The sequence below is a fragment of the Ursus americanus genome, chromosome 2 (genome assembly GCF_024610735.1).
Source record: "Ursus americanus isolate L20-20 chromosome 2, mUrsAme1.1.p, whole genome shotgun sequence".
Taxonomy (NCBI): domain Eukaryota; kingdom Metazoa; phylum Chordata; class Mammalia; order Carnivora; family Ursidae; genus Ursus; species Ursus americanus.
This window is the reverse complement of record NC_142128.1, coordinates 66,599,327-66,619,888: the sequence shown is the minus strand read 5'-3', so window position 1 is coordinate 66,619,888 and position 20,562 is coordinate 66,599,327. Positions and strand designations below refer to the sequence as shown.

Genomic DNA, 20,562 nt, shown 5'->3' with positions numbered 1-20,562 from the left:
CGGACTCCGTCTCCATTTCCTCCCACCACCTCCCCCTTTCTGCAGCCCTCCCCACCCCTGCACCCCAGGCCTGTCTCCCTCTGTCCTGCCTCTCCCATCTCTGGCCTTCCCAGGCTCCAGCCCCCTGTCTTCCCTTCTCTGGCTGGCCTGTGGTCACAAAGAGCATCCCTCTAGCCTCTTCTCTCTTCTCCCTCTGCCTTCCTATCCAACCCCTTCCCGACCCCCCACCTGATCTCTCACCACCCCTCTCTCCCAGCTCCCCCACCTTGCTGCTTTGCCCAGAGCCTTCCCTAACAAGGCTGAGGCTCTGCCAGCTGCAGCTGACCCCACCACTGTAAACCCAAACCCTGGGGCCCACATACCAGGCCTCAGCTCCTCAGGTGCTCCCCACTAAATCTGACATCCCAGAGATCAGCTGCCCCTAGGAATTCAAAAGCCTCAGTGGCCCTGGGCCCCAACCTCAGACCACAAAATCCACATGCCATGACCCCTCACCACACCAAGGGAGCTGAGTCCCTGGGCTGACCCAAGTCTGACCCCTGGACCCCCCCCCCCCCTTCATCTCTCCTGCTGGCCTTCAACTCACTTCTGGCAAGATTAGAGGCAGGGTGGGGCTGGCCTCTTTGCTCTAGCCAGGCTGGGGGGGGGGGTGCAGCTAGACCCTAGGAAGCTGGCAGCCCCAAAGCTGGCCTCACCCCAGAGATGCAATTCAAATGTAATAAATTCCAACAACATTGGCCCTTACCGGGGATTCTGGAGGTGGGGGTGGGGGCACAGAGCGGGTTATAATTAGCATTCTCAGCATTCATGATCCCCAAGTAAGGCTGCCAAGAACGAGGGATGGGGAAGGCAGTGGCCCCGCAGTGCCAGCAGCCGGACGCACACACGGCGGGCGGCTGCCAGCCCGGGCCGGAGCACAGCCTTCCACCACCCGCCTCATCGATATGGTGCATCAGACCAGACTCACCGGCTTCAGAGGTGTGAGCCCCGCGCTGAAAAGCTAGAACTGTCGGTGCCCCCGAGGCACCCCTCCCCCAGCTCCGGCCAGCTGGGGTCTTCCTCCCCCGCCCTTCAGGGCCCCTTTCTGAAGAGCGGGGCTCAGGATCTGATCCGGTCTAATCAGTCATCTCTCCGGCTGGCAGGTCCCTGGCGCGGGGAGAGGATGCTGTGGTGGTGACTGCAGGATCCAGCATCTTTCCCAGGCAGAAGCAGCTGGGCATGCTCCATCGGCTCCCGCGGGGATTTCAGGCCCACGTGACTCTCCCTCCCCAAGCTGTCACTTAGGATCAGGAGTAAATAGTCCCTGGAAAGGTTTAACTCCATCCACACCGCCGACAAGCTGCTAACCACCCATGCTTCCCGCCCAGGAGAGGATGGTGTACTTGGGCTCAGCCTTCCTGGCCTTCCAGCACCAGAAAGAGCTGCCCCCCCCAAAGGGGATCCGGGGCCACCTTTCTCTGTGTAAGCTGCAGTTTGCTGTTCTCCCACTAGAGTGCAGGGAACCAGAAGGTGCCCAGGGGTCTGGCATCGTGGGGGCTCAGCAGACCTGCCTGTGGGCGCCTTTCGTCTCCGCAGCTCTCCACCCAAGAGACGGGGGCACATCTCTGGGTGTCAGGAGGACTTGGTAGGGGTCCTAGCACCTTCACATCCCCTCCCCCAGCACAAAGAATGGCAAGAAGTAATGTGTGCAGCTGGTTGGAACCCATGCCAAGGTGCCAGGACCTCCTCGGTCTCCAGCCCTAATTGGTTTCCAGTGACCTTGGGCAAGGATACCCGCCAAGCCAGGGGGTACCTGTGTTTGTTCAGAGGCAGGAGGGAGGACTTCGGACCATAGGACTGCAGCCCCATTTCTGCTGTAGGCAAGCCCATGCCCTTAAGAGATCCTCTCTCGCAATCTCTCTCTCTCTCTCTCTTTCTCTGGCTCAGTTTCCTTCTCTTCGTGTTTCTGTGGATGCTGGAACAATAACAGACTCTCTGTGGGTAAGTGCAAAGGGAAGACTGAGCGTCACAACCAGGATCCGAAAGATGGAAAGAAGATGGAATATTCCCACCCGAACTGCGGGCAGGTTCGCGGGGTCTCAGTCCCACCTGCTCCTGAGACCCAGAAGCTCTAGAGCAAACCAGAGGAGCTCCTGGGGTCACTTCTGAGTATCGAAATAGTTCGAGAAGCAGGAGCTAGATGAAGGGCATCTGCAAGGACTCAGCCACCGACTATTATAATTTTTTTGAGTATTTATTAACAACAACTGAATTTCAAAACTGAAGCTTCTCTTCGCTCAATGCACTCTTTACCTTTCTCTGCGGGTCTCTCTTTTAATGTGATCTGAGTATAAGCATCATTTAACCAACGGAAGTCTTTTTCTTTAAAAAGAATCTGCTGTGGGAGGAGCGGGAGCACAGGCTTCCCTTCCACGGTCCAAGAAGAACCCTGTTAGCCCGGAGGGGGATCATTCCAGGGATCCGATCCATACCCCAGTCCCACACACCCTAGACAGAGCTCCTGCAAGGCCTCTCCTTCCAACCCCAGAGTAGGCCAGGCCCGAGCTGAGAATCTCAGGTCAGAGCAGTATGCACCTGCCTGCAGCTCTAGGGGGAGAGGGGGGTTCCTAAGTCACCCCCCACTGCTCCCACAGCCCAGCTGAGATGCTCCGTTCATCGGCTGTGAGAAAGGCACTCAGCTGAAGGGGCAGAGAAATCCCGGGTGCGGGCCTAGAGCCAGGCAGCACCGATTAAACCCAACCCACCTGCCCTAGCTCTCCAGGTTCTGGCAAGCCTGCCCACGGCAGCAGGGGGAGAGCCGGCTTCCAGCCAAACAAAGATGAGGGGCTCTGGGGGCGTCTCTGGCCTTGAGGAGCCAATGGAGCAAAGCAGGGTTGGGGCCAGAGATTACAGCATCCGGCAGGGAGACAGACAGGGTGGGGAAGGGGACAAGGACCCCAGCGCCCACCCCACACAATCCTCAGGCAGCTGAAAAAGGCAGGAGATGGACAGAAGGGCCTGCTGGGAGGATTTCCTCTCTGGCAGACAGAGGGCAAGGGCCGCAGACAGGTCCTCCGAGCTGGCCCTGTGGCTGCCTCGGTAGATCTGGGTGGCCCTGGGGGCGTAAGAGACCAAAGGGAGGGCTGTGAAATTGACGGACTTGTTGCCCTTCGGAGGGGTCTTACCCGCTACGCCTCACCCTGGCCATGTCCACACACCCCCCCCCCGCCAGAGTGTACCAACTGGGGAGCAGCAAAGGGAGCCCCACGTGGTGAGTTATCTTTGAGGACCTACTGAGTTCCGACCTCAGCGCCACCCCTTACCAACTGAGTGACTTGGAACAAATTACTTGGCTGTTGGGCCTCAGTTTATTTCATCTGCAAAATGGGGTTTCCCTCCCCTGAGCCGCATACCATCCAGGACCTGTTCTCATCTCATTCTCAACTGCTCTGGAAGCTTATGGGCCTCTCTGAGGGCAGAGTTGGTCGAGTCACTAAGTAGCAGATTTGCTCCCCCTGTGACTTCTCTCCTTTTTCCTGCCTGACCTCTGGAGACAGCAGAACAGAACTTCTCGGGGAGCGGCCTCCTCTGGGCTCCCACAGGCTTGGGCTCCTGCATCCCTGCCTCCCACAGCCCCCGGCGCGGCACTGAGCAGCCCGTGGGGGCATGGGAGGCCCTGGTGTGATGACTGCCTCTTCTGGCCTCTTCTCGGAAGACCAAGGGAGAAGTGACAGCGGCCAGGTGGGGCTCCCTGGGAATGCAGTAGGTGCGAGGCCCTGGCTGGCACGGCCCGTGGGGGCACCAGGGTGGGGAGGGGGTGGCAGGGGCCCAGAGTGGAAACAAGGGTTATCGGGCTCTGCAGAAAGCATCACCGCCTTGTCTCCCTCCCTGCCAACTTTGGAGAGAGAGGCCCTCTTGGAGACTGAACTGGCAAGCTCCACACCTAGCTGCTTTAGCAGGAAGTGGGGGAGGAGCCAGGGGCCAGAGAAAATCAGGAATGGACGTAACATACCCAAATCTCTAAGCGTCTGAAAGAGGTCTACCAGGCCCACGCTGGTTGAGACGTGGCGAAGGATGGTGGCGATGGTCCTGGAGTGGCTGTGGGTCACCCCTGAGCAAACGCGTCAAGGCCTGCCTGGGGCCATCACGTGTGCTTTGGTGCCCTCTTCTGGACCGAGGTGGTACACGCACACAGGCGTGCCAGGGGTTTCGACACCCACATTTGAATCCTCGGCTTTTTCTCTTCTCTCTGCACCACTCTACCTATAAGCGACACCCTCAAAACCGCAGGCACGCTTGAGCGATGACATCGTGGGTACCAGACAGGCGCCTCCCAAACACAGGAGGGGAGGGCTCGCTGACACACAACGGCCATATTCCTCCCATCCCGGGCAAGTGTCAACGTTTGCTCATTGAAATTTGACTCCTCCACACAAGAAGGAAAAAGAAAAAGCCTCTCCCGCTGTCTGTGTATCTGACTTTTGTTGTTACCTCTCGGGATCCATGTCCGGGGTCCTCAGAGTTTCTAACTCACCCACCAACCCAATGTCACAAACCTTGGTGGGGGAACGGATCATGCAGGGAACCGTGAAAATGAGTGGACCAGAGTCTGTCTGTCTGTCCGTCCTTCCTTCCCTCACTCCCTCACTCATGCAGTCAGCCTTTCTTCAACACCCCCCACCCCTTCTGAGCGCGGCCCGAGGCTGCCAGAAGCAGCTGTGGCGTTAAGCTCGGCGCCCAGCCTGCGAAGTCAGGCAGACATGAGGCTGAATCCCAGCCTCGCTTCCTACCAGCTTCGTGACACTGCACACGTTTTTTTACTCAGTTTTAAATCGCAGTTTTAAGTCTCAGTTTTCTCCTTCCTTGTTAAAACAGTTAGGGATGATTGCGCCTTCCTCATAATGCTGTGGTGAGGACCGAATGAGACCATGCCGTGACGCCCAGCTCGCACAGAGGCCACTGCCACCCCCGTGGGGTGGCCACCAAGTCTGGGAACAGACACAATAGCGTGGTAGCTTGTGACATTTCATTGCACTACCTCATGAAATGATATTGTCTATGTTTCCAGACTTTATGGCCACCCTATGTCTCCCCTGCCCTTGCTGAGTTTTCCATCTAGACCGCTGGTTCTCAAACTGTGGTGCTTGGACCAGCAGCATCAGCATTCCCGGGGACCCGTTAGAAATGCAAAGTCTCAGGCCTTCTGAACCAGAAACTCTAGGGATGGGGCCAATCTGTTCTAACAAGCCCTCCAGGTGATTTCAGTGCACCCTCAAGTCTGAACCGCCAATCTAGGAAAAATGACACACATGTAAACAATTACAATACAGGTGGGCTTCCCTAAAGGGGTGATGTCATGGGCAGCGTTTTAAAGGAAAAGCAAGTGTTCACAGGTGGGCACAAGCCCTGTGAGAGCGGAGATTAGCACTTGCAAAGGCTGGGAGGCACGGAAGGGAGGGGCGTGTTGAGGGAACCACAAATGATCTGGTCTGGCAAACTGGGGGAATATAGGAGGGGAAGCCAGAGAAAGAAGGCAGGAAGCCAGATTATGAAGCCCTTTCAAGTGCCTGAGTAAGGAATTCAGATTTTTTTCCCCTATAACTGATGGGAAGCATGAAAGGTTTTTAACGCGGAATGATGTGACCAAATTTGCATTGTAGAGAACAAGCATTCTTGCAGCAGTCTGGCCTGGAGGCAGGGAGATCAGCTGGGAAGCTGCTAGAATGATCCAGGTGAGAGCCCCTGTGGGCAGGAACTCAGGCTGTAGCCATGGGGTGAGATATTTAGGAGGAGAACTGACAGGCAGGGGGGCGTTTGCCTGTCTCTGAGGGTTCACTCTGGTGGCACTTCTGAGAAAGATGGAATGGGTGTTGGCGAGGAAAAGGTGACGAGTCCAGGACTGGGCACGCTGAGCCAGGGGAGCTCAGGATGCTCGGGGCTTGCAGCTGGAGCAGGAGTTAGCTATGCCTCTGTTGTTTATCCCCCCATTCACTTATTCCAGCAAATATCTTGGATTCCTATCGTGCACCAGCAAGGTTCTAGGACACGGTGGAACACGAAATAGCCGGAATCTGCTCTCAGGACTGACGTGGCAGTGGGGGGAACACCAGCAATAAATAAGTAGGCAAATACAGAAACAGCAAACTTCCAGCTCCCTGGCAAGTGGTATGAAGAAAAGTAAGAGGGTCTAAGGAGGAGCAGAGTGGGGCAGGGGCTGGGGGAGTCAGGAAGGGTCACTCTGACAAGATAAGACTTGAGCTAAATGATATGTAGGTGCCAGATACACAAAAACAGGAGGAAAGTGCTCCTAGGCAGAGGGAACAGCACATGCAAAGGTCCTGCGGTAAGAATGAATTTGGCTCAATGGCGGGAAAGAAAGATGAGCCTGCTTCTCCCTCTCCCTCTGCCTGCCACTCCCCCTGATTGTGTGCTCTCTTTCTGTCAAATAAAGAAATAAAATCTTAAAAAAAAAAAAAGAATATGGTTAACAGCCAAGCTGATGTAAGTGCCGGCTGTTCTCAAGGCAGGAGATGGAAGGATGAGCTCTCCTGATGGATGAGTGAAGATTTGGAAGGAGAGCAAGAGGGGAAAGAGATGAGGAGGGCCTTCCTTCCCCTGGCTAGGCCGGGGATTCCTCTGGCGGTGCCCACGCCCCAGCTGTCTGCACAGCCACGCTCTCCCAGCCCCGTAGACTCCGAGGCCAGACCAGGCACAGGCCTGTGCAGGCTGAGCCTCGCCCGTGGGAACGAAGCCAGGAGTCAGCCTGCCTGGGAGATGGAGAGACCCAGGCCGAGGGCCGAAGGAAAGGAGTCCAGTCAGGTGGCTGTGGACCACCCCAGTCCAAAGAGTTACCTTCTGCTTCCAAGGTCACCTCCAGGACACCTTCCCCAGGTGCGCGGTCAGCTGCTGAGGGCACCAGCTACCCCGGCCCACGGAGGGGTGTGACCAATCCCCAGAGAAAAACAGAACGCCGCACACACCCCTGCCACCTCCAGCATCACACGTGCCCCAGCCAGGAGAGCTAGAGAGATGGGGTGGGCCTTGCCACCTCCCCGCCTGCCTGTCTGCTCACACCTTCCCTCCACCTGGTTCCACTTCCTGCCCCGGTGGGCATCCTGGTGCTTGGTCCCCTTCCTCTGAGCCTTTGTCCTGTGTGTCTAAAGCAGCCTCTTTACTTTGCTGAACTATCTCCCTCCCCCGAGTTCAGCCCAGCCCAACCCAGAAAACTTCCCATGGCTCCCCCAGACCAAAAGAAACACACACCCAGCTTTCTCTGCGCTCGCTCACTCAGCAGCCTCGAGGCCTCCTGGCCATTCACAGAGCCCCCAAGGCCTTCAGTGCAGAAGCAGACCTTTTAAGCACCTCCCCTCCCAGGTGGCCATCAGTAACAAGGACAACAGTGGGCCCAAGAGCCAGACCAGAAAGAAACCCCATCTTACTCACTTGATGAAATACACAGCTCCTTCCCGGGTAGAATCCATCTCCCAGCCCTTGGGCAATTCTGTGAGGAAGCAAAATCACAACATGACACTCTCTTCTCAGCCCCACAAACCCGATTTGCACTCAGGAGGGATGGGGCGGGGAAAACTACGAAAATTCACAGACAAGCCAACAGTGCTCAAGCCAACCATGTCACCCTTCTTGGTCCATTATTCCTATCTGTCTGTTTCCAGCAAATAATCGGAGGGATGGCAGTGAGTGGGACGCCCCCTGTCTGTGAGCAGCGGAGTCACCAAATGGATCGTTGCCTCGCACCATTGGCTCAGCCATTGGACAAGCTTTTCTGGAGCATGTCCTCTGGGCCAGGCCCTGCACCAGCCCTGGGGATAGAGCAGTGAACACAGACAGTTGTCCCGGGAGGGCACTCAGGGTCATCCCACAGCCCCTGGCATCACAGAAGCACAAGCTGGAGCCAAGGGCGGGCCACTCGCCCCAGGCCTCACAGGGGATCCGACCAGGACTTGAGCCTGCAAACCCCAGCCCAAAGTATCACCCCAGCTTCTGCAGCTTCTGGACAAGATGCTGAGGACTTCGGAAATCAGTCCCAGGAAAATGCAGGGACTTAAAAAAATATTTTTTTTCTATTGACATATAATCGACACTTTATATTAGTCTCAGGGGTGCAGGGTAATGATTTGTTACGTGGTTACATTGAGAAACGGTCACCACAAGGCTAGCTACCATCCGTCACCATACATAGTGACAGTTGTTTTTCTTGTGATGAGAACTTTTAGGATTTACTCCTTTGGCTACTTTCAAGTATGCGCCAATTCGATATTATTGACTACAGTCACCATGCTGTACGTTATATATTTATTTTATAGTTGGAAGTCTGTCCCTCTGGACCCACGTGGCTCCCCCACCAGCTCCCTTCTCCTCTAGCATCCACCATCCTGTTCCATTATCGATGAGTTTGGTTGGGTTTGTTCATTTGTTTTGCTGTTTCGATTCCACATAAATGTGAAATCATACGCTATTTGTCTTTCTCATTTCACTTAGCACAATTTTCTCAAGGTCTATCCTTGCTGCCACGAATGGCACGATTTCGTTCTTTTTTACGGCTGAGCAGTATTCTATCAGCTACAACTACCATCGTTACCCATTCGTCCATCAACGGACACCTAGGTTGTTTCCATATCATGACTATTGTCGATAATGCTGTGGCGAACACAGGGGTGCATATATCTTTTTGAATTAGTGTGTTTTTTTTCTTCTTAGAATAAATACCCAGCAGCGGAATTGCTGGATCATAGAGCAGTTCTGTTTTATTTTCTGAGGAACCTCCACACGGTTTTCCACAGTGGCTGCCCCAGTTTGCATTCCCACCATCAGTGCAAGAGAGTTCCCCTTTCCCCACATCCTCGCCAACACTTGGTATTTCTAGTCTTTTTGGTAAGAGCTATCCTAACAGCCGTGCTGTAATATATCATTGTGGTTTTGACTGCACTTTCCTGATGATTAGTGATATTAAACATCTTTTTTATGTGCCTATTGGCCATCTGTATGTCTTCTTTGGAAAGATGTCTATTCAGGTCTTCTGCCCCCTTATTGATCAGACAGTTTTTTGTTTTGGGTTTTTTGTTTGTTTGTTTTTTGGGGGGTTTTGTTTTTTGTGTTTGCTATTAAGTGGTAGGAGTTCTTTGTATATTTTGGATATTAACCCCTTGTCAGATATATGATTTGCAAGTATTTTCTCCCATTCCGTAGGTTACCTCTTCATTTTGTTGATGGTTTCTTTTGTTGTGCAGAAACTTTTTAGTTTGATGCAGTCCCATTTGTTTATTTTTGCTTTTGCGGCCCTTGCTTTTAGGGTCAGCTCCAAAAGTCATCGCTGAGACCAATGTCAAGGAGTTTATTGCCCGTAGTAGTTTTATGGTTTCAGGTCTTATGTTCAAATCTTTAATCCATTTTGAGTTAATTTTTGTGTATGACATAAAATAGTCATTTAGTTCCATTCTTTTGCATTAGCTGTCCAGTTTTCCCAACACCATTTAAAGAGACTGTCCTTTCTTCATTGCATATTCTTGCCTCATTTGTCATAAATTCCTTGACCGTATATGCTTAGGTTTATTTCTGGGAGCCCTTGAAATAAACACCATTTGATCGTGGTAAATGATCCCATTAATGCATTGTTGAATTCAGTTTGCTAATATTTTGTTGAGAAGTTTTGTATCTATGTTCAGCAGGAATATCGGCCTGTCATTTTCTTTTTTCCTGGTGTCTTTGTCTGGATTTGTTATCAGGGAATGCTGGCCTTGTAAAATGAATTTGGAAGCAATCCCTCCTCTTCAATTTCTGGGAAGACTTTGAGAAAGATGGGTATTAAATCTCTGAATGTTTGGTAGAATTTACCAGTGAAGCCATCTGGTCCTGAGTTTTTGTTGGGAGGTTTTTGACTACTGATTTAATCTTCTTACCAGTAATCACTGTATTCACATTTACTATTTCTTTGTGATTCAGGCTTAGAAGATGGCACATTTCTAGGAATTTCTCCATTCCTTCTAGGTTGTGTAAGTTGTTGGCATATAATTGCTCATTGTAGTCTTATGATCTTTCATATTTCTGTGGTGTCAGTTGTAACTTCTCTTTCATTTCTGATTTTATTTATTTGAGCCCTCTCTCTCTTTTTCTTGGTGAGTCCAGCTAAAGGTTTATCAATTTTGTTTATCTTTTCAAAGAACCAGCTCTGAGTTAATCTTTTCTATTGTCTTTCCAGTCTCCATTTTATTGATTTCACTCTGAGCTTTGTTATTTCCTTCCTTCTACTAACTCTGGGCTTTGTTTGTTTGTGGGTTTGTTTTGTTTTGTTTTTAAGATTTTATTTATTTATTTGACAGAGAGAGAGAGAGCACATGCAGGGGGAGCAGCAAACAGAGGGAGGAGAGAAGAAGAGTCCCTGCTGAGCAGGGAGCCCGATGTGGGGCTCCATCCCAGGACCCTGGGATCATGACCTGAGCCGAAGGCAGACGCTTCACCGACTAAGCCACCCAGGTGCCCCGTTTGTTATTCTTTTTTCAGTTCCTTTAGATGTAAAGTTGGATTGGTTATTTGAGATTTTCTTTTTTTTTTTTTTTAAGATTTTATTCATTTGACAGAGATAGACAGCCAGCGAGAGAGGGAACACAAGCAGGGGGAGTGGGAGAGGAAGAAGCAGGCTCATAGCGGAGGAGCCTGATGTGGGGCTCGATCCCATAACGCCAGGATCATGCCCTGAGCCAAAGGCAGACGCTTAATGACTGCACCACCCAGGCGCCCCTGAGATTTTCTTGTTTCTTGAGTTAGGTCCGTATTGCTATGAACTTTCCTCTTGGAGCTGTCTTTGCTGCACCCCATAGATTTTGGTATGTCGTACTTCCGTTTTCATTTGTCTCAGGGTACTTTTTTCATTTCTCCTTGGATTTCTTTGTTGACCCATTGGTTGGTCAGTAACACATTGTTTAGTCTCCATATATTTATGATTTTTCCGGTATTCTTGTAACTGATTTAGTTTCATACCATGGTGGTCAGAAAAGATGTTGGTATTATTTCAATCTTTTTAAATGTACTGAGGCTTGTTTTGTGTCTTGACATACAAGCTACTCTGGAGAATGTTCCATGTGCACTTGAGAAGAGTGCATACCCTGCTGGTTTGAGGTGGAATATTGTGTATATATCTATCAAGGTCGTTTGGTCTAATGTGTCATTGAAGGCCAATGTTTCCTTATTCATTTTCTGTCTGATTGAGCTATAAAAACATTTCTTAATAGCACCTCTGAAAAAAATTATCCATGGAAATGCTCAGAGCAGAGAATTGCAGGCTCATAGAAGGAGCAAGGACTGAACAGCTGAGGCAGCTGACCACAGCTCGGAGGTGCCCGGGCCATCCCTGCAGGTGGCAGCAGCCCCTCCTGGGCAGCTCCAGAGAGGCTGAGCACCTCCGTCTCCGAAGAGTGCTCTGTTAGGTACCATTTTGTCCTACCCAGCCTCCCCCCCAAAAATCCTGCCTCTCTGGCAAACAGGATACCTCCACCCCAAAGCAGAGGGGGAGTCTTCTGAGAAACTCAAAGGAAACCACTGTCAGAGGTGGGGCAACAGGCAGGGCACTGGTGATCATTCTTTTGGGGATGCAAGAGCCCTGCAGCTGATACATTGCAAAACAGGTGTGGATTCCCTTGACAATCAGTGCCACCTTTCTGGTCAGGCCAAACATCTGCCTTGCATATCAGGTTTTATATAACATGGCTAGCCACTCTTGGTCTGAATCTTTCCCACCACATTACCAGCTGCCTCAGGGCACAAGCTGCTGGCGAGCAGCGCGCGCTCTGCTGCAGAGTGGAGGGCCCGGTCTTTATCATTCCTTTTACTCACCCCTATTTATCAAGGGTCTGTATTTCCACGTTGCTGTTGATGGTGACGCTGCTACTTCAACGCAGCTGGAAAGCCAGTGAGCCCAGCTCCCCTCTCGGGACTTGGTCCAGAGAAATTATAACCCCAGCTACCACTTAGTGCCTCCTTCCTCTAAGCTACACATTTTGCAACGGTGAGCGCATTTCATTTGCACAATAACAGTATAGAATAGGCATCAGCGTGAACATTTTTATAGATAAGGAACCTGAGGCCCAGAGAGGTTCACCAACTTGCTTAAGGTCACACAGGAAGTGTCTGGGCCGGGATGTGAGTCTGATCTACTGCTTCCAAAGCTGACATTCTTTCCTCTGTGCTGTTCCATAAATGCTACTTGTTCCCCTCCGTCCCTGCGGGAGGACGGCCCCATTCAGAAGGGCGTGGGTTGGCAGTCTCCCCAAGTAGAGGGATCCCCATTGGGTCCGAATCCTAAATAATCCTGCCACTGTGATGTGCCTGGGAAGGAGGCCAGCGTGGATTATGTCCCCTGCCTTTTCCAGCAACTTCCCTCCACACTGCCCTCTCTGCCTGGGCAACACCAAGAGTGTTATATTCCTGTCCAGGCGGAGTGCCCGCGGAGGCAGCTGCCCTCCCGGCAGGCTTCAGGGGCATCTTAACCCCTTCCCAGCCTTGGACAACCAGTTGGCTGCAGCCCCAAATGAAATAGTTGGCCTGAAGGCTTTTATTCATCCTCCAATCCTCCCTAGAGCCATAGTGAGAGAGATGGAATCACATTTTAAACACTGACAGCAGCAAAAACACCAACCCAGAAGAAGGACACAGCCCGGCCTTGGGGTCTGGAGGCCCTGCCTCATGTCACAAATAACAACAATGACAAGAACAACAGCAGTCACTTCCACCGATGGTGATTCTCTCACGTAGCCTTTGCTACCATCTTCAGTCTTCGGAGGTTCATAATCCTATCCTTCTCTTACAAATGAAGAAGCCAAGGCCTGGAAGGTTTCAACCACTTGCTCAAGCCCACACTAATAGAAAGTAGAGCCAAGACTGGAGCTCAGGTCTCTCTGCCCCTAGCACTTAGGCATTTAACCCCAACACAGCTCCACTTATTAGCTCAGTGGCCTTGAGCCAGGTACTTCCTCTCTGCTCTTAAATTTTCCTACCTTTAAAAGGAGTTGGACTCCAGGGTCCCTGAAGTCCCTTCCAGCTCTAACAACACAACAATTCCAGCCTGGAATCTAAAAGAAAGGAGGCCCTGGGCTGGCCACCACCTTATCCCAGTGTGTTCAGCAGTGCCACCCGTACCCCATGAATGACCAAACTCCTAGAACCACATGTCTGGTGTGCAGCCAGGGAAAGGGCTGGAAGGCCAGTGAGGGCAGGTCAGTGGTGGCATTCTGAAGAAGACGATCGCTTGTGCACTTGAAGCACCCCAGCCCTTCTCCTTCTTGGTGTCTCCACCTCCCCAGTTTATACTGAAGTCTTGCCTGTACATGTCCCCACTTTGCCACTGGCCTGGGAGGTCCTTCAGGGCTAGCAATGAAGTCTTCTCCATAGTAAGCAATCAGTGCGGGTCCTGACTCCTTTTCTTTCATGTTCTCCCCAATGTGAAGGAATTCTTACTAGCCTATGGGGCTCTTTCAGTTTAAATTCATTAGAATTTAAAATTCAGTTTCTCAACCGCATTAATCACATGTCAATTGCTCAGCAGTTACACGTGGTTAATGGTGACTCCATTGGGCAGCGCAGAGAGAGAACGTTTCCATCACGGCCTATGGCTCTGTGGTTCAGCACCAGGAGCTGGGGTTCTCCCTAGGTCAGGAGCTCTGAAGATGGAGGGGATTTTCTGATTGGGCAGGGGGATGAGAACAGAAGTCAAATCGGCATCCTCTGAGGTCTGTCCCACATGCTACTGGTAGAGCTGGAAACGGAAAGACCTCAAGCTGAGTACCAACGCTCCTGCACCCTCCCCCAGATGGTGGTCCAGACGCTAAGCCGCATCCGTCCATGGAGAAAAGACAAAGTCAGAAGCCAAGTCAGGGCAGGGGATGTGTAATGCTGCCTCCAGCCTCTGCTTCCTCCTCAACGGCAAAGGCGGGGAGAGCCGAGCTCCTTACCTGGGCTGGAGGAGTGTCCACTCTGGATGGGGGAGTCCGTGCCAGGGTGCACCCAGCTGGTTGACTTTTCCTCATCACTACGGAAGACCAATAAGAAAGTGTCAGATTCAAGAGAGGCCTCGCTGAGTAGAACAGCCCTCTCCAAATTCATATCAACACTGACTGTCCGATCCCAGACACCTGACATGGACGAATCCACACCACCATTCACATTCGCGAAGCACTGACTGAGCGCACGCTGAGGATTCAGAAACAAATAATATCTGACCCTGACATTAAAGAATTTATAACCCACTGGGGAAACAGACATAGAAAAAGACAGTTGCACTATGATGGGATAGGAAGTATATCCTACCCCTATTATAGCTACTCAGAGGGGAGTATGCCACCAGGGAGGAGGGAGCGCTAAGCGGGACGAAGTTAAGGAAGGCGAACGGCAAGAAGACTAGTAAGAAGGTAGCATTTGAGGTGACTGGTGAAGTCTCTAGGGAGAACAGGGAAGGTCCTTAACTGGCAACTTCTCAATGATATGAAAGGAGGAGGCTGGGTCCTGGGGTGTCTATAATGCTAAATAGTTTCCCTCACAACAGTCCCTCACGTTAGGAATTTTACAGGTGATGAATCAGAGGTTCGGCGAGGTTAAGCGACTTGCCCCAAATCATACAATCGGTAAGTGGTAAAGCCAGGGTTCTGATACCTTACTCCCAGCAAAGCGGGCTCCCCACCACTGCAGATCGCCTGGGTCTAGATCGGCAGGCAGATGAATCCCTCGACATTTCTCAACCCCCACCAGCCAAGTGATACTGAGTTTTCCAGAGCCAGATGGGACCCAGCACGAAGCACCTTTCTCGGCCAATCCAGGGACGTGGTAGAGAGAGGACTCTCAGATCAGCTGTGTCACCCAGGCTTTAGGGTGGGGCCGCTGGGCCCCGGCCAGGACTCCACTCACCGCTTTCAAAGTATCACCAATACTTTAATTAATATAATAAACCCCACTAAGAAGGGTTCCACTAAATTTTTACTGAAGTAAGATATACAATACTGCACCCACTTAAAGCATACCATTCGAAGTTTTGACATCGGTATGCACCTGTGAAACGATCACCAAAATCAAGATGTGAACCCAATTTGGCTTCATGCCCCCTTGTAAGTCCTCCCCCAGCAACAACTGACCTGCTTCCTCTCACTATAGGTTAGTCTGCACGTTCTTGAGTTTCTAGAACTTTATATAAATGGAATCATGCAAGCTAGACTCCTTTGTCTGACTTCTTGCTTTCTTCTGTTGTCTTCCTCCTTCTTTCCTCCCTTCCGTTTCTTTCCTCTCTCTCTTCCCTCCCTGCGGTGGCCTGGGTTCATAGTCGATTCTGTTTCCTCACTGAGTAGTATTCCATCATAGGTTATAACCCAGTGATGGACATTTGCGTGCTTTTCACTTTGGGCCATTATGTATAAAGCTGCTATGAACCTCCATGTCTACGTCTTTGTGTGGACACAGGCTTTCTTTTCGCTGGACTCCAGTACTGTTCCTGTAAGTCTGGACACCTGCTACGTTCAGGAGGGGATTCCCCAGCTGACCCTGCCCTCTGAGGAGGAGAGAAGAAACAGAGTCACTGTTCTGGTGCCCCCAGGGCCCTCGAGCCATGTGTGCCCTCAGCGATGCCCTGTGATGTGGGCTTTGGTCCTGGGATCCATGGGAGAGGAAGCCCAGGGAGGGGAACGGCCGCCAGTGCTAAATTTTAAGTGTGCGGGGAAACCCAGGCCCTTATACCTCCTCCTTAGCCACCCTGAGACCCGCGGACCCCGCTCCCTCTTCTCCTCTCACAGCTGCTCCCCCAGACTGCACGACTACCCCCAGCCCCCTGGATATCATGGACCATCCCAGGGTCGCAGAGGTGTACACAACCCCACTGCACCCTCGACTTCATCCCCCTGTTCTGCTGCTGCTCTCCCCTTGTCAGCCCCTGGCCCAGAACGATGTCGTCCAGGGCTGTCTCCACCCTGGCTTTGGGCTGACAGGGAACTATAAAACTGGGAGGACCTATGTCACTGCAATCCCACAGTCCCCATGCTTAGCTGGACCCTAAGTGCCCCCTGGAATCTTCTTCAGGGGCCCCAGCCAGTTGCCATTTGCAGAGTTCTAAAGCTTCCCCACCAGCCTCAAGTCCCTCCCCTGCCTCTCCTTCCCTCCCTCATCCCCGTTCTCAATGCACAATTTTCATCGCTCACTTCAAGAAAAAATGTAAGCCATCAGGCAGGAGCTTCGCCCAACTAGCACCCCCCAAACGTACCCATATCCCCACCTTAATACTTGCCTCTGCACTGGGGAAGAAGTGGCCTTCCCCCAGTTAAGGGAAATCCCTCTGCCTGGGTTATAGTCCCCCATCATCTCCTATCTTTTCTAGAACCTTATTCCATTGAGGGTCACAGGCTCATATCTTCAACTCCTCTCTCTCTTAGGTCATCATCCCTTTAGCCCCACTCTGGCCTGTGTCTTCCAGTCTGAACCGCCACCTCCCCTTCCCGCCTCCTGTCTTGTGCTCCTCTTCTTACTGGCCCAGCATCCTTCTTGGAAACTAGTCCCTTCAAGCTGTCCCCACTTCTGGTCTCCCTCTCATCCATCCTCTGCAATCTAGTTTCTGTCCTCAGCCCTCCCCTGAAACCACTTTTCCTAGAGGTCATTAAAGAGGGCCCTAGTTCCTATATCCAACAGGTACTTTCCAGTCTTCAGCTCACTTGGCCTTTCCATATTGACCATTCCTTCCTCCCAACACCCCTCTCCCCCCCTTCTAGGGCAACAGCCTTCCCTGACCCTGGTGCTTTCCATCCTGAGCTCCCTGGTCTCTCCTCCTCTAGCCCTTTCTTCAACACTGGTGCTGCCTGGGTACCCCTGTCTTCTTGGTCACACACTTCTGGATGGTTCCATCCCTGTGCAGTGAGTGACTCCCAGGACACTCTCTTGAACTTCTACCCTATACGTCCAGGTGCCTGTCAGACAGCACCGCCTGCAGGTCCCACAGGGACCTCAAATTCAATACTTCCCCCTGAACACATACTCCCCCGAAAACCTGTTTCTCATCCCAGCCTCCTGATCTCTGTCAGACTCTAGTTAAAACCTCTGAGATTCGTCTTTGATTTTTCCTTTTCCCTCTCTTCCCCAACTTTCAGGCAGTAAATGAACACCCTCGCTTCTACTCTTACAGACTTCTCCTATCTCCCCTCCCTCTATCCTTACGGCCGAAATCCAACCCCATCAGCTGTCTCCTGGGCTTCGGCCGTTGCCCCTGACGGCTCTCCATATGCCAAGTGTCTCCCCTCCCTCCCGTTCAGCCCTCAAATCATCACCTGCCCACCCACCTGCCGGAGGGATCCTTCCAAAGCCCAGGTCTAAGTGTACCGATCCTCTTTGAAAAATCTCCTTTGGATTCCCACCCCCTGCAGGACCACATTCAAAGCCGTTAGCCAAACACACAAGGCCTCTCCAAAGCCGCCCCTTCCCATGTGTCCTGCCCCCCTTCCTGCCCGAGCAATCCCCACTCCATCTCCACTGACCCCCTCAGAGTGTTCTAGACAACCTGTGCCCCGGCACCCCCCGGCACCCTCCTTCCCACAGGCCTCTGCTTCAGGGCCCCTTTCCCCCTGGTCGTCTGCTCTAGAATCAGTTCAAATGTCCCCTCCTCCGGAAGGCCCTCCCTCTACTCCCCGGAGAACGCTCACTCTTTCTTCCTCGTGTTCCTAGACCATCACACAATTACCTCTAGAAGTAGCCTCTTCTTTCCTAAGCTTTCATCTGCATTGTCTCCCTACCACCTTCAGGGGAAAACCTGTCTCTTACTGGGTTTTTCTCTCTAATGCCAATCGGGGTGGCACTCACATAGTGGCTACTCAGATATTCGTGGCATGAAAAACGAAGAGAAGCAGGAAGACCGGCAAGAGTTTGGGAAGGCAGATGAGAAGAGGCGAACTGACCACCTGGCCCGGGGAGCTTGTGGGAATACACGCGGAAGGCCCCAGCCCGGGTGGGAATCGCCAGCTCCGGAGGTAGGGCTCGGGAGTCGGCCTTCTCTCATAAATTCCTTGGGTGACTTTTATGGACTCCAAAGTCTCAAACCACTGACCAAAGGGACTGCAGTTTTAACACCAGTGAAGTTCTATCATTTAAGAATCTGACCCAGGGTCAAGAACTTCCGTGGAGTTCATTTCTAAGATAATCTAATTACAGCATCAATTACGATCATGATGATGATAATTACAGAAGAAGGGCCTAATGCAAGTGTGGCAGCCGAGAAGCACCGGAGACCGAAAACCACCGGCTGCCTGACCTCCTACAAAGGCTGTTCGGGGCAGGGGGGAAGGCAGGGCCCTCAAGCCAGCAGGTCCTGGGCTCAGTCCGAGCTCTGATTAGCAAGTGGTTTTATCTCAAACAAGTACTGTCCGTCTCTGTAGACCTTGCTTCCCCATCTGAGAAATGAGGGGGTTGCAGCCAAGGTTCCTTTCAGCTCTAATGTTCTGTGAGTGGCTATCTTCAGGAAGAAAAAAAACACCCCATCACGTGTGGGTAACAGTTAAGAATGATGTCCTTCTAGACTTGCTGTATTATCGGGAGATTTCTATCCTGGCAAAGAGCGACTATAGCAGGAGCGGGCCAAAATACACCAGCAGGGCCACTCTGTTATAATGAGATTATGCCAGAGCCATTTTGGTTTATGAAATTAATATAACGGTACTAATATATTACAGAGAGCAGCAAAGGCTTCCTCTCTTTAAAGAACGCCAAATGCACTGTGGGCACCTTCTTCCCCTTGACCACAGCCCCATAAAGAAGCAGGAAGGGAGAGGGGCTGCGGGCCTGGGAACACTGAGTCCTGGGGTGAGGGAAGACCAGGAACTGGTGGCAGAGGCAGGGTGTCCCGGCGTGATGTCACTTAGCCAAGTGTTCTTGTCAGAAAATCCAGGGTGGGGGCAAGAGAAAGAACGTACCCCAGGCCCTTTCAGGGCACGGAGCTGAGAGGGCCCGCTGGGCAGTGGGTCCGGCCATCCTCCTCTGGGCCGCCACGAGCCCCCTGTGACTGGGGGCGGGGAGCCGGAAAGCCAGCACCTGCCCTGCCGCACCCTGCCTTTCCAGAGGAGGGCAGGCCCAGCCCAGGCTGGACTTTGACCCATTGAGGAAAAGGCGGGAGACACATTCAAACAGGCATGGTGATAAACTTATTAGTCATGCCTGCCGGTCCAGCCACCGCTTCCCCCTACCGCTCAGCCTGCCCCCACGCCTGCCACCTTCCAAGTTGGACAACTCGAGAGAAAAACTAAAATGGCAAAACGAGAGAGCCGAACGTACTTGATGAAGAAGACTCTCCCCCCGCGGTCAACGCCGTAGGTCCATCGGCCGGGCAAGTCGAGCCAGTCAATCTCATCGGCCATCTCGGCGTCCAGAAGCCCCTCTCGCTCCGGGCCCCCCGGGCCGCGGGGGAGGGGGGAGGGCTTCCTGCCCAGCGGCCCCCACTGTCCGCCCGCCCGCAGGGGTGGGGGGAGAGCCGGGGGAGGGGTCCCTGCCGGGCGCGCCGCCTCTCAGTGAAGGCGGCGGGCCGCCAGCCGGGCAGCGGGGAGCAGGCGAGACTTAACCCCGGCCGGGCCGGGCTCCCGCTCCAGCCGCCGCCTCCCCGCCCGGAGCCCGCTCCGGACGCCTCCCCAACTTAACGCCGGGCAGCCGGCGCGCCGGGGGGTTCCGCAGCTCCCTCGCCCGCTGCCCGCCGCGCCGAGCGCTGTCCCGGCCACCCGCAGCCGCCCGAGGAGCAGGTTGCTGTGCGCGAGCGAGGGGTGTCGCCTCTCGCTCCCAGCTGCGAACCTGCACTTGAACCGCCGGCCTGCCGCGGGGAGGCGGGGCCGCGCCGCCGCCGCCGAAGGTAATTCACAGGCAGGAGGAGGATCCGCGGCAGCCCGGCAGGTCCCCAAGCCCAGGCGCGGGGCGCGGAGAACCAGTTTGGCCGAGAGAGCTTTGAATCACGGACCGAGGGGACATGTCCAGCCGCCGAACGGAAGAGGGCGAGTGGTCAAACCTGGTTCTGCTTGGCGGGAGGTTCGTAGAGGAACAAAGGTCAGATGCCGGGAAGGGTGGCACGCACGGGTGTGGGTAGCAAGGGGCCCTGGATGTCAGCCTCATTAGTCAAGCTAGCTCTTACTTTTGTTTCTGAGCACTTCCTCCAAGAAGCCTGCCATGACTAAGGAGAATCGGAGTGAGACCTTAGAACACACTCAGAAGCCAACAGCTTGTATGTCCCTTCCCCCTAACTTGCACCAGAAAAGGAAAAGGGAAGGGAAAAAAATAAAGAAGAGGAGGGAATGTGTTCTGTGCACAGAACGCAGGTTGTCAGCATTCAGAACTGGCATGTCAAAAATGGTATAGCCGGAGCCCTTACTTCTGCTGTCTCTGTATCAAAGCTGGGGTTCAGTGAGCTTTCCCAGCTTACGCTGCCCCTGCCCCTGGGCTCCCATTAGGTGCACACCGTTCCCATCCATGTGTTCGACCCAAGGGAATCATTAGACAAATGAGAGACACCTGCCTTTAGAGGAAGCAATGTGTTGCATGGCAGCTGGCAAGTCTCTGTTGAGTGAGCGGGCTTACTGT

General features: G+C 52.9%; 1 protein-coding gene across 14 annotated transcripts in view; it reads right to left on the bottom strand.

The window, feature by feature from the left end:
* PLEKHA6 (pleckstrin homology domain containing A6) overlaps positions 1-19,373 on the bottom strand; it is a 135,433-nt gene extending 116,060 nt beyond the window's left edge. For 13 of the 14 annotated variants that reach the window (XM_045787571.2, XM_087856827.1, XM_045787580.2 and 10 more), the window contains exons 1-3: positions 19,276-19,373; positions 13,941-14,017; positions 7,423-7,480 (exon numbers count right to left, since the gene is read on the bottom strand). In XM_045787571.2, the coding sequence (XP_045643527.2) occupies positions 7,423-7,480; positions 13,941-14,017; positions 19,276-19,358 (218 nt within the window). In that variant the 5' untranslated portion in view covers positions 19,359-19,373. Of the gene's footprint in view, positions 1-967; positions 1,176-7,422; positions 7,481-13,940; positions 14,018-19,275 lie in introns of those variants that run through there. The other variant, XM_087856844.1, reaches the window with a different exon arrangement.
* Positions 19,374-20,562: the final 1,189 nt, after the last annotated feature.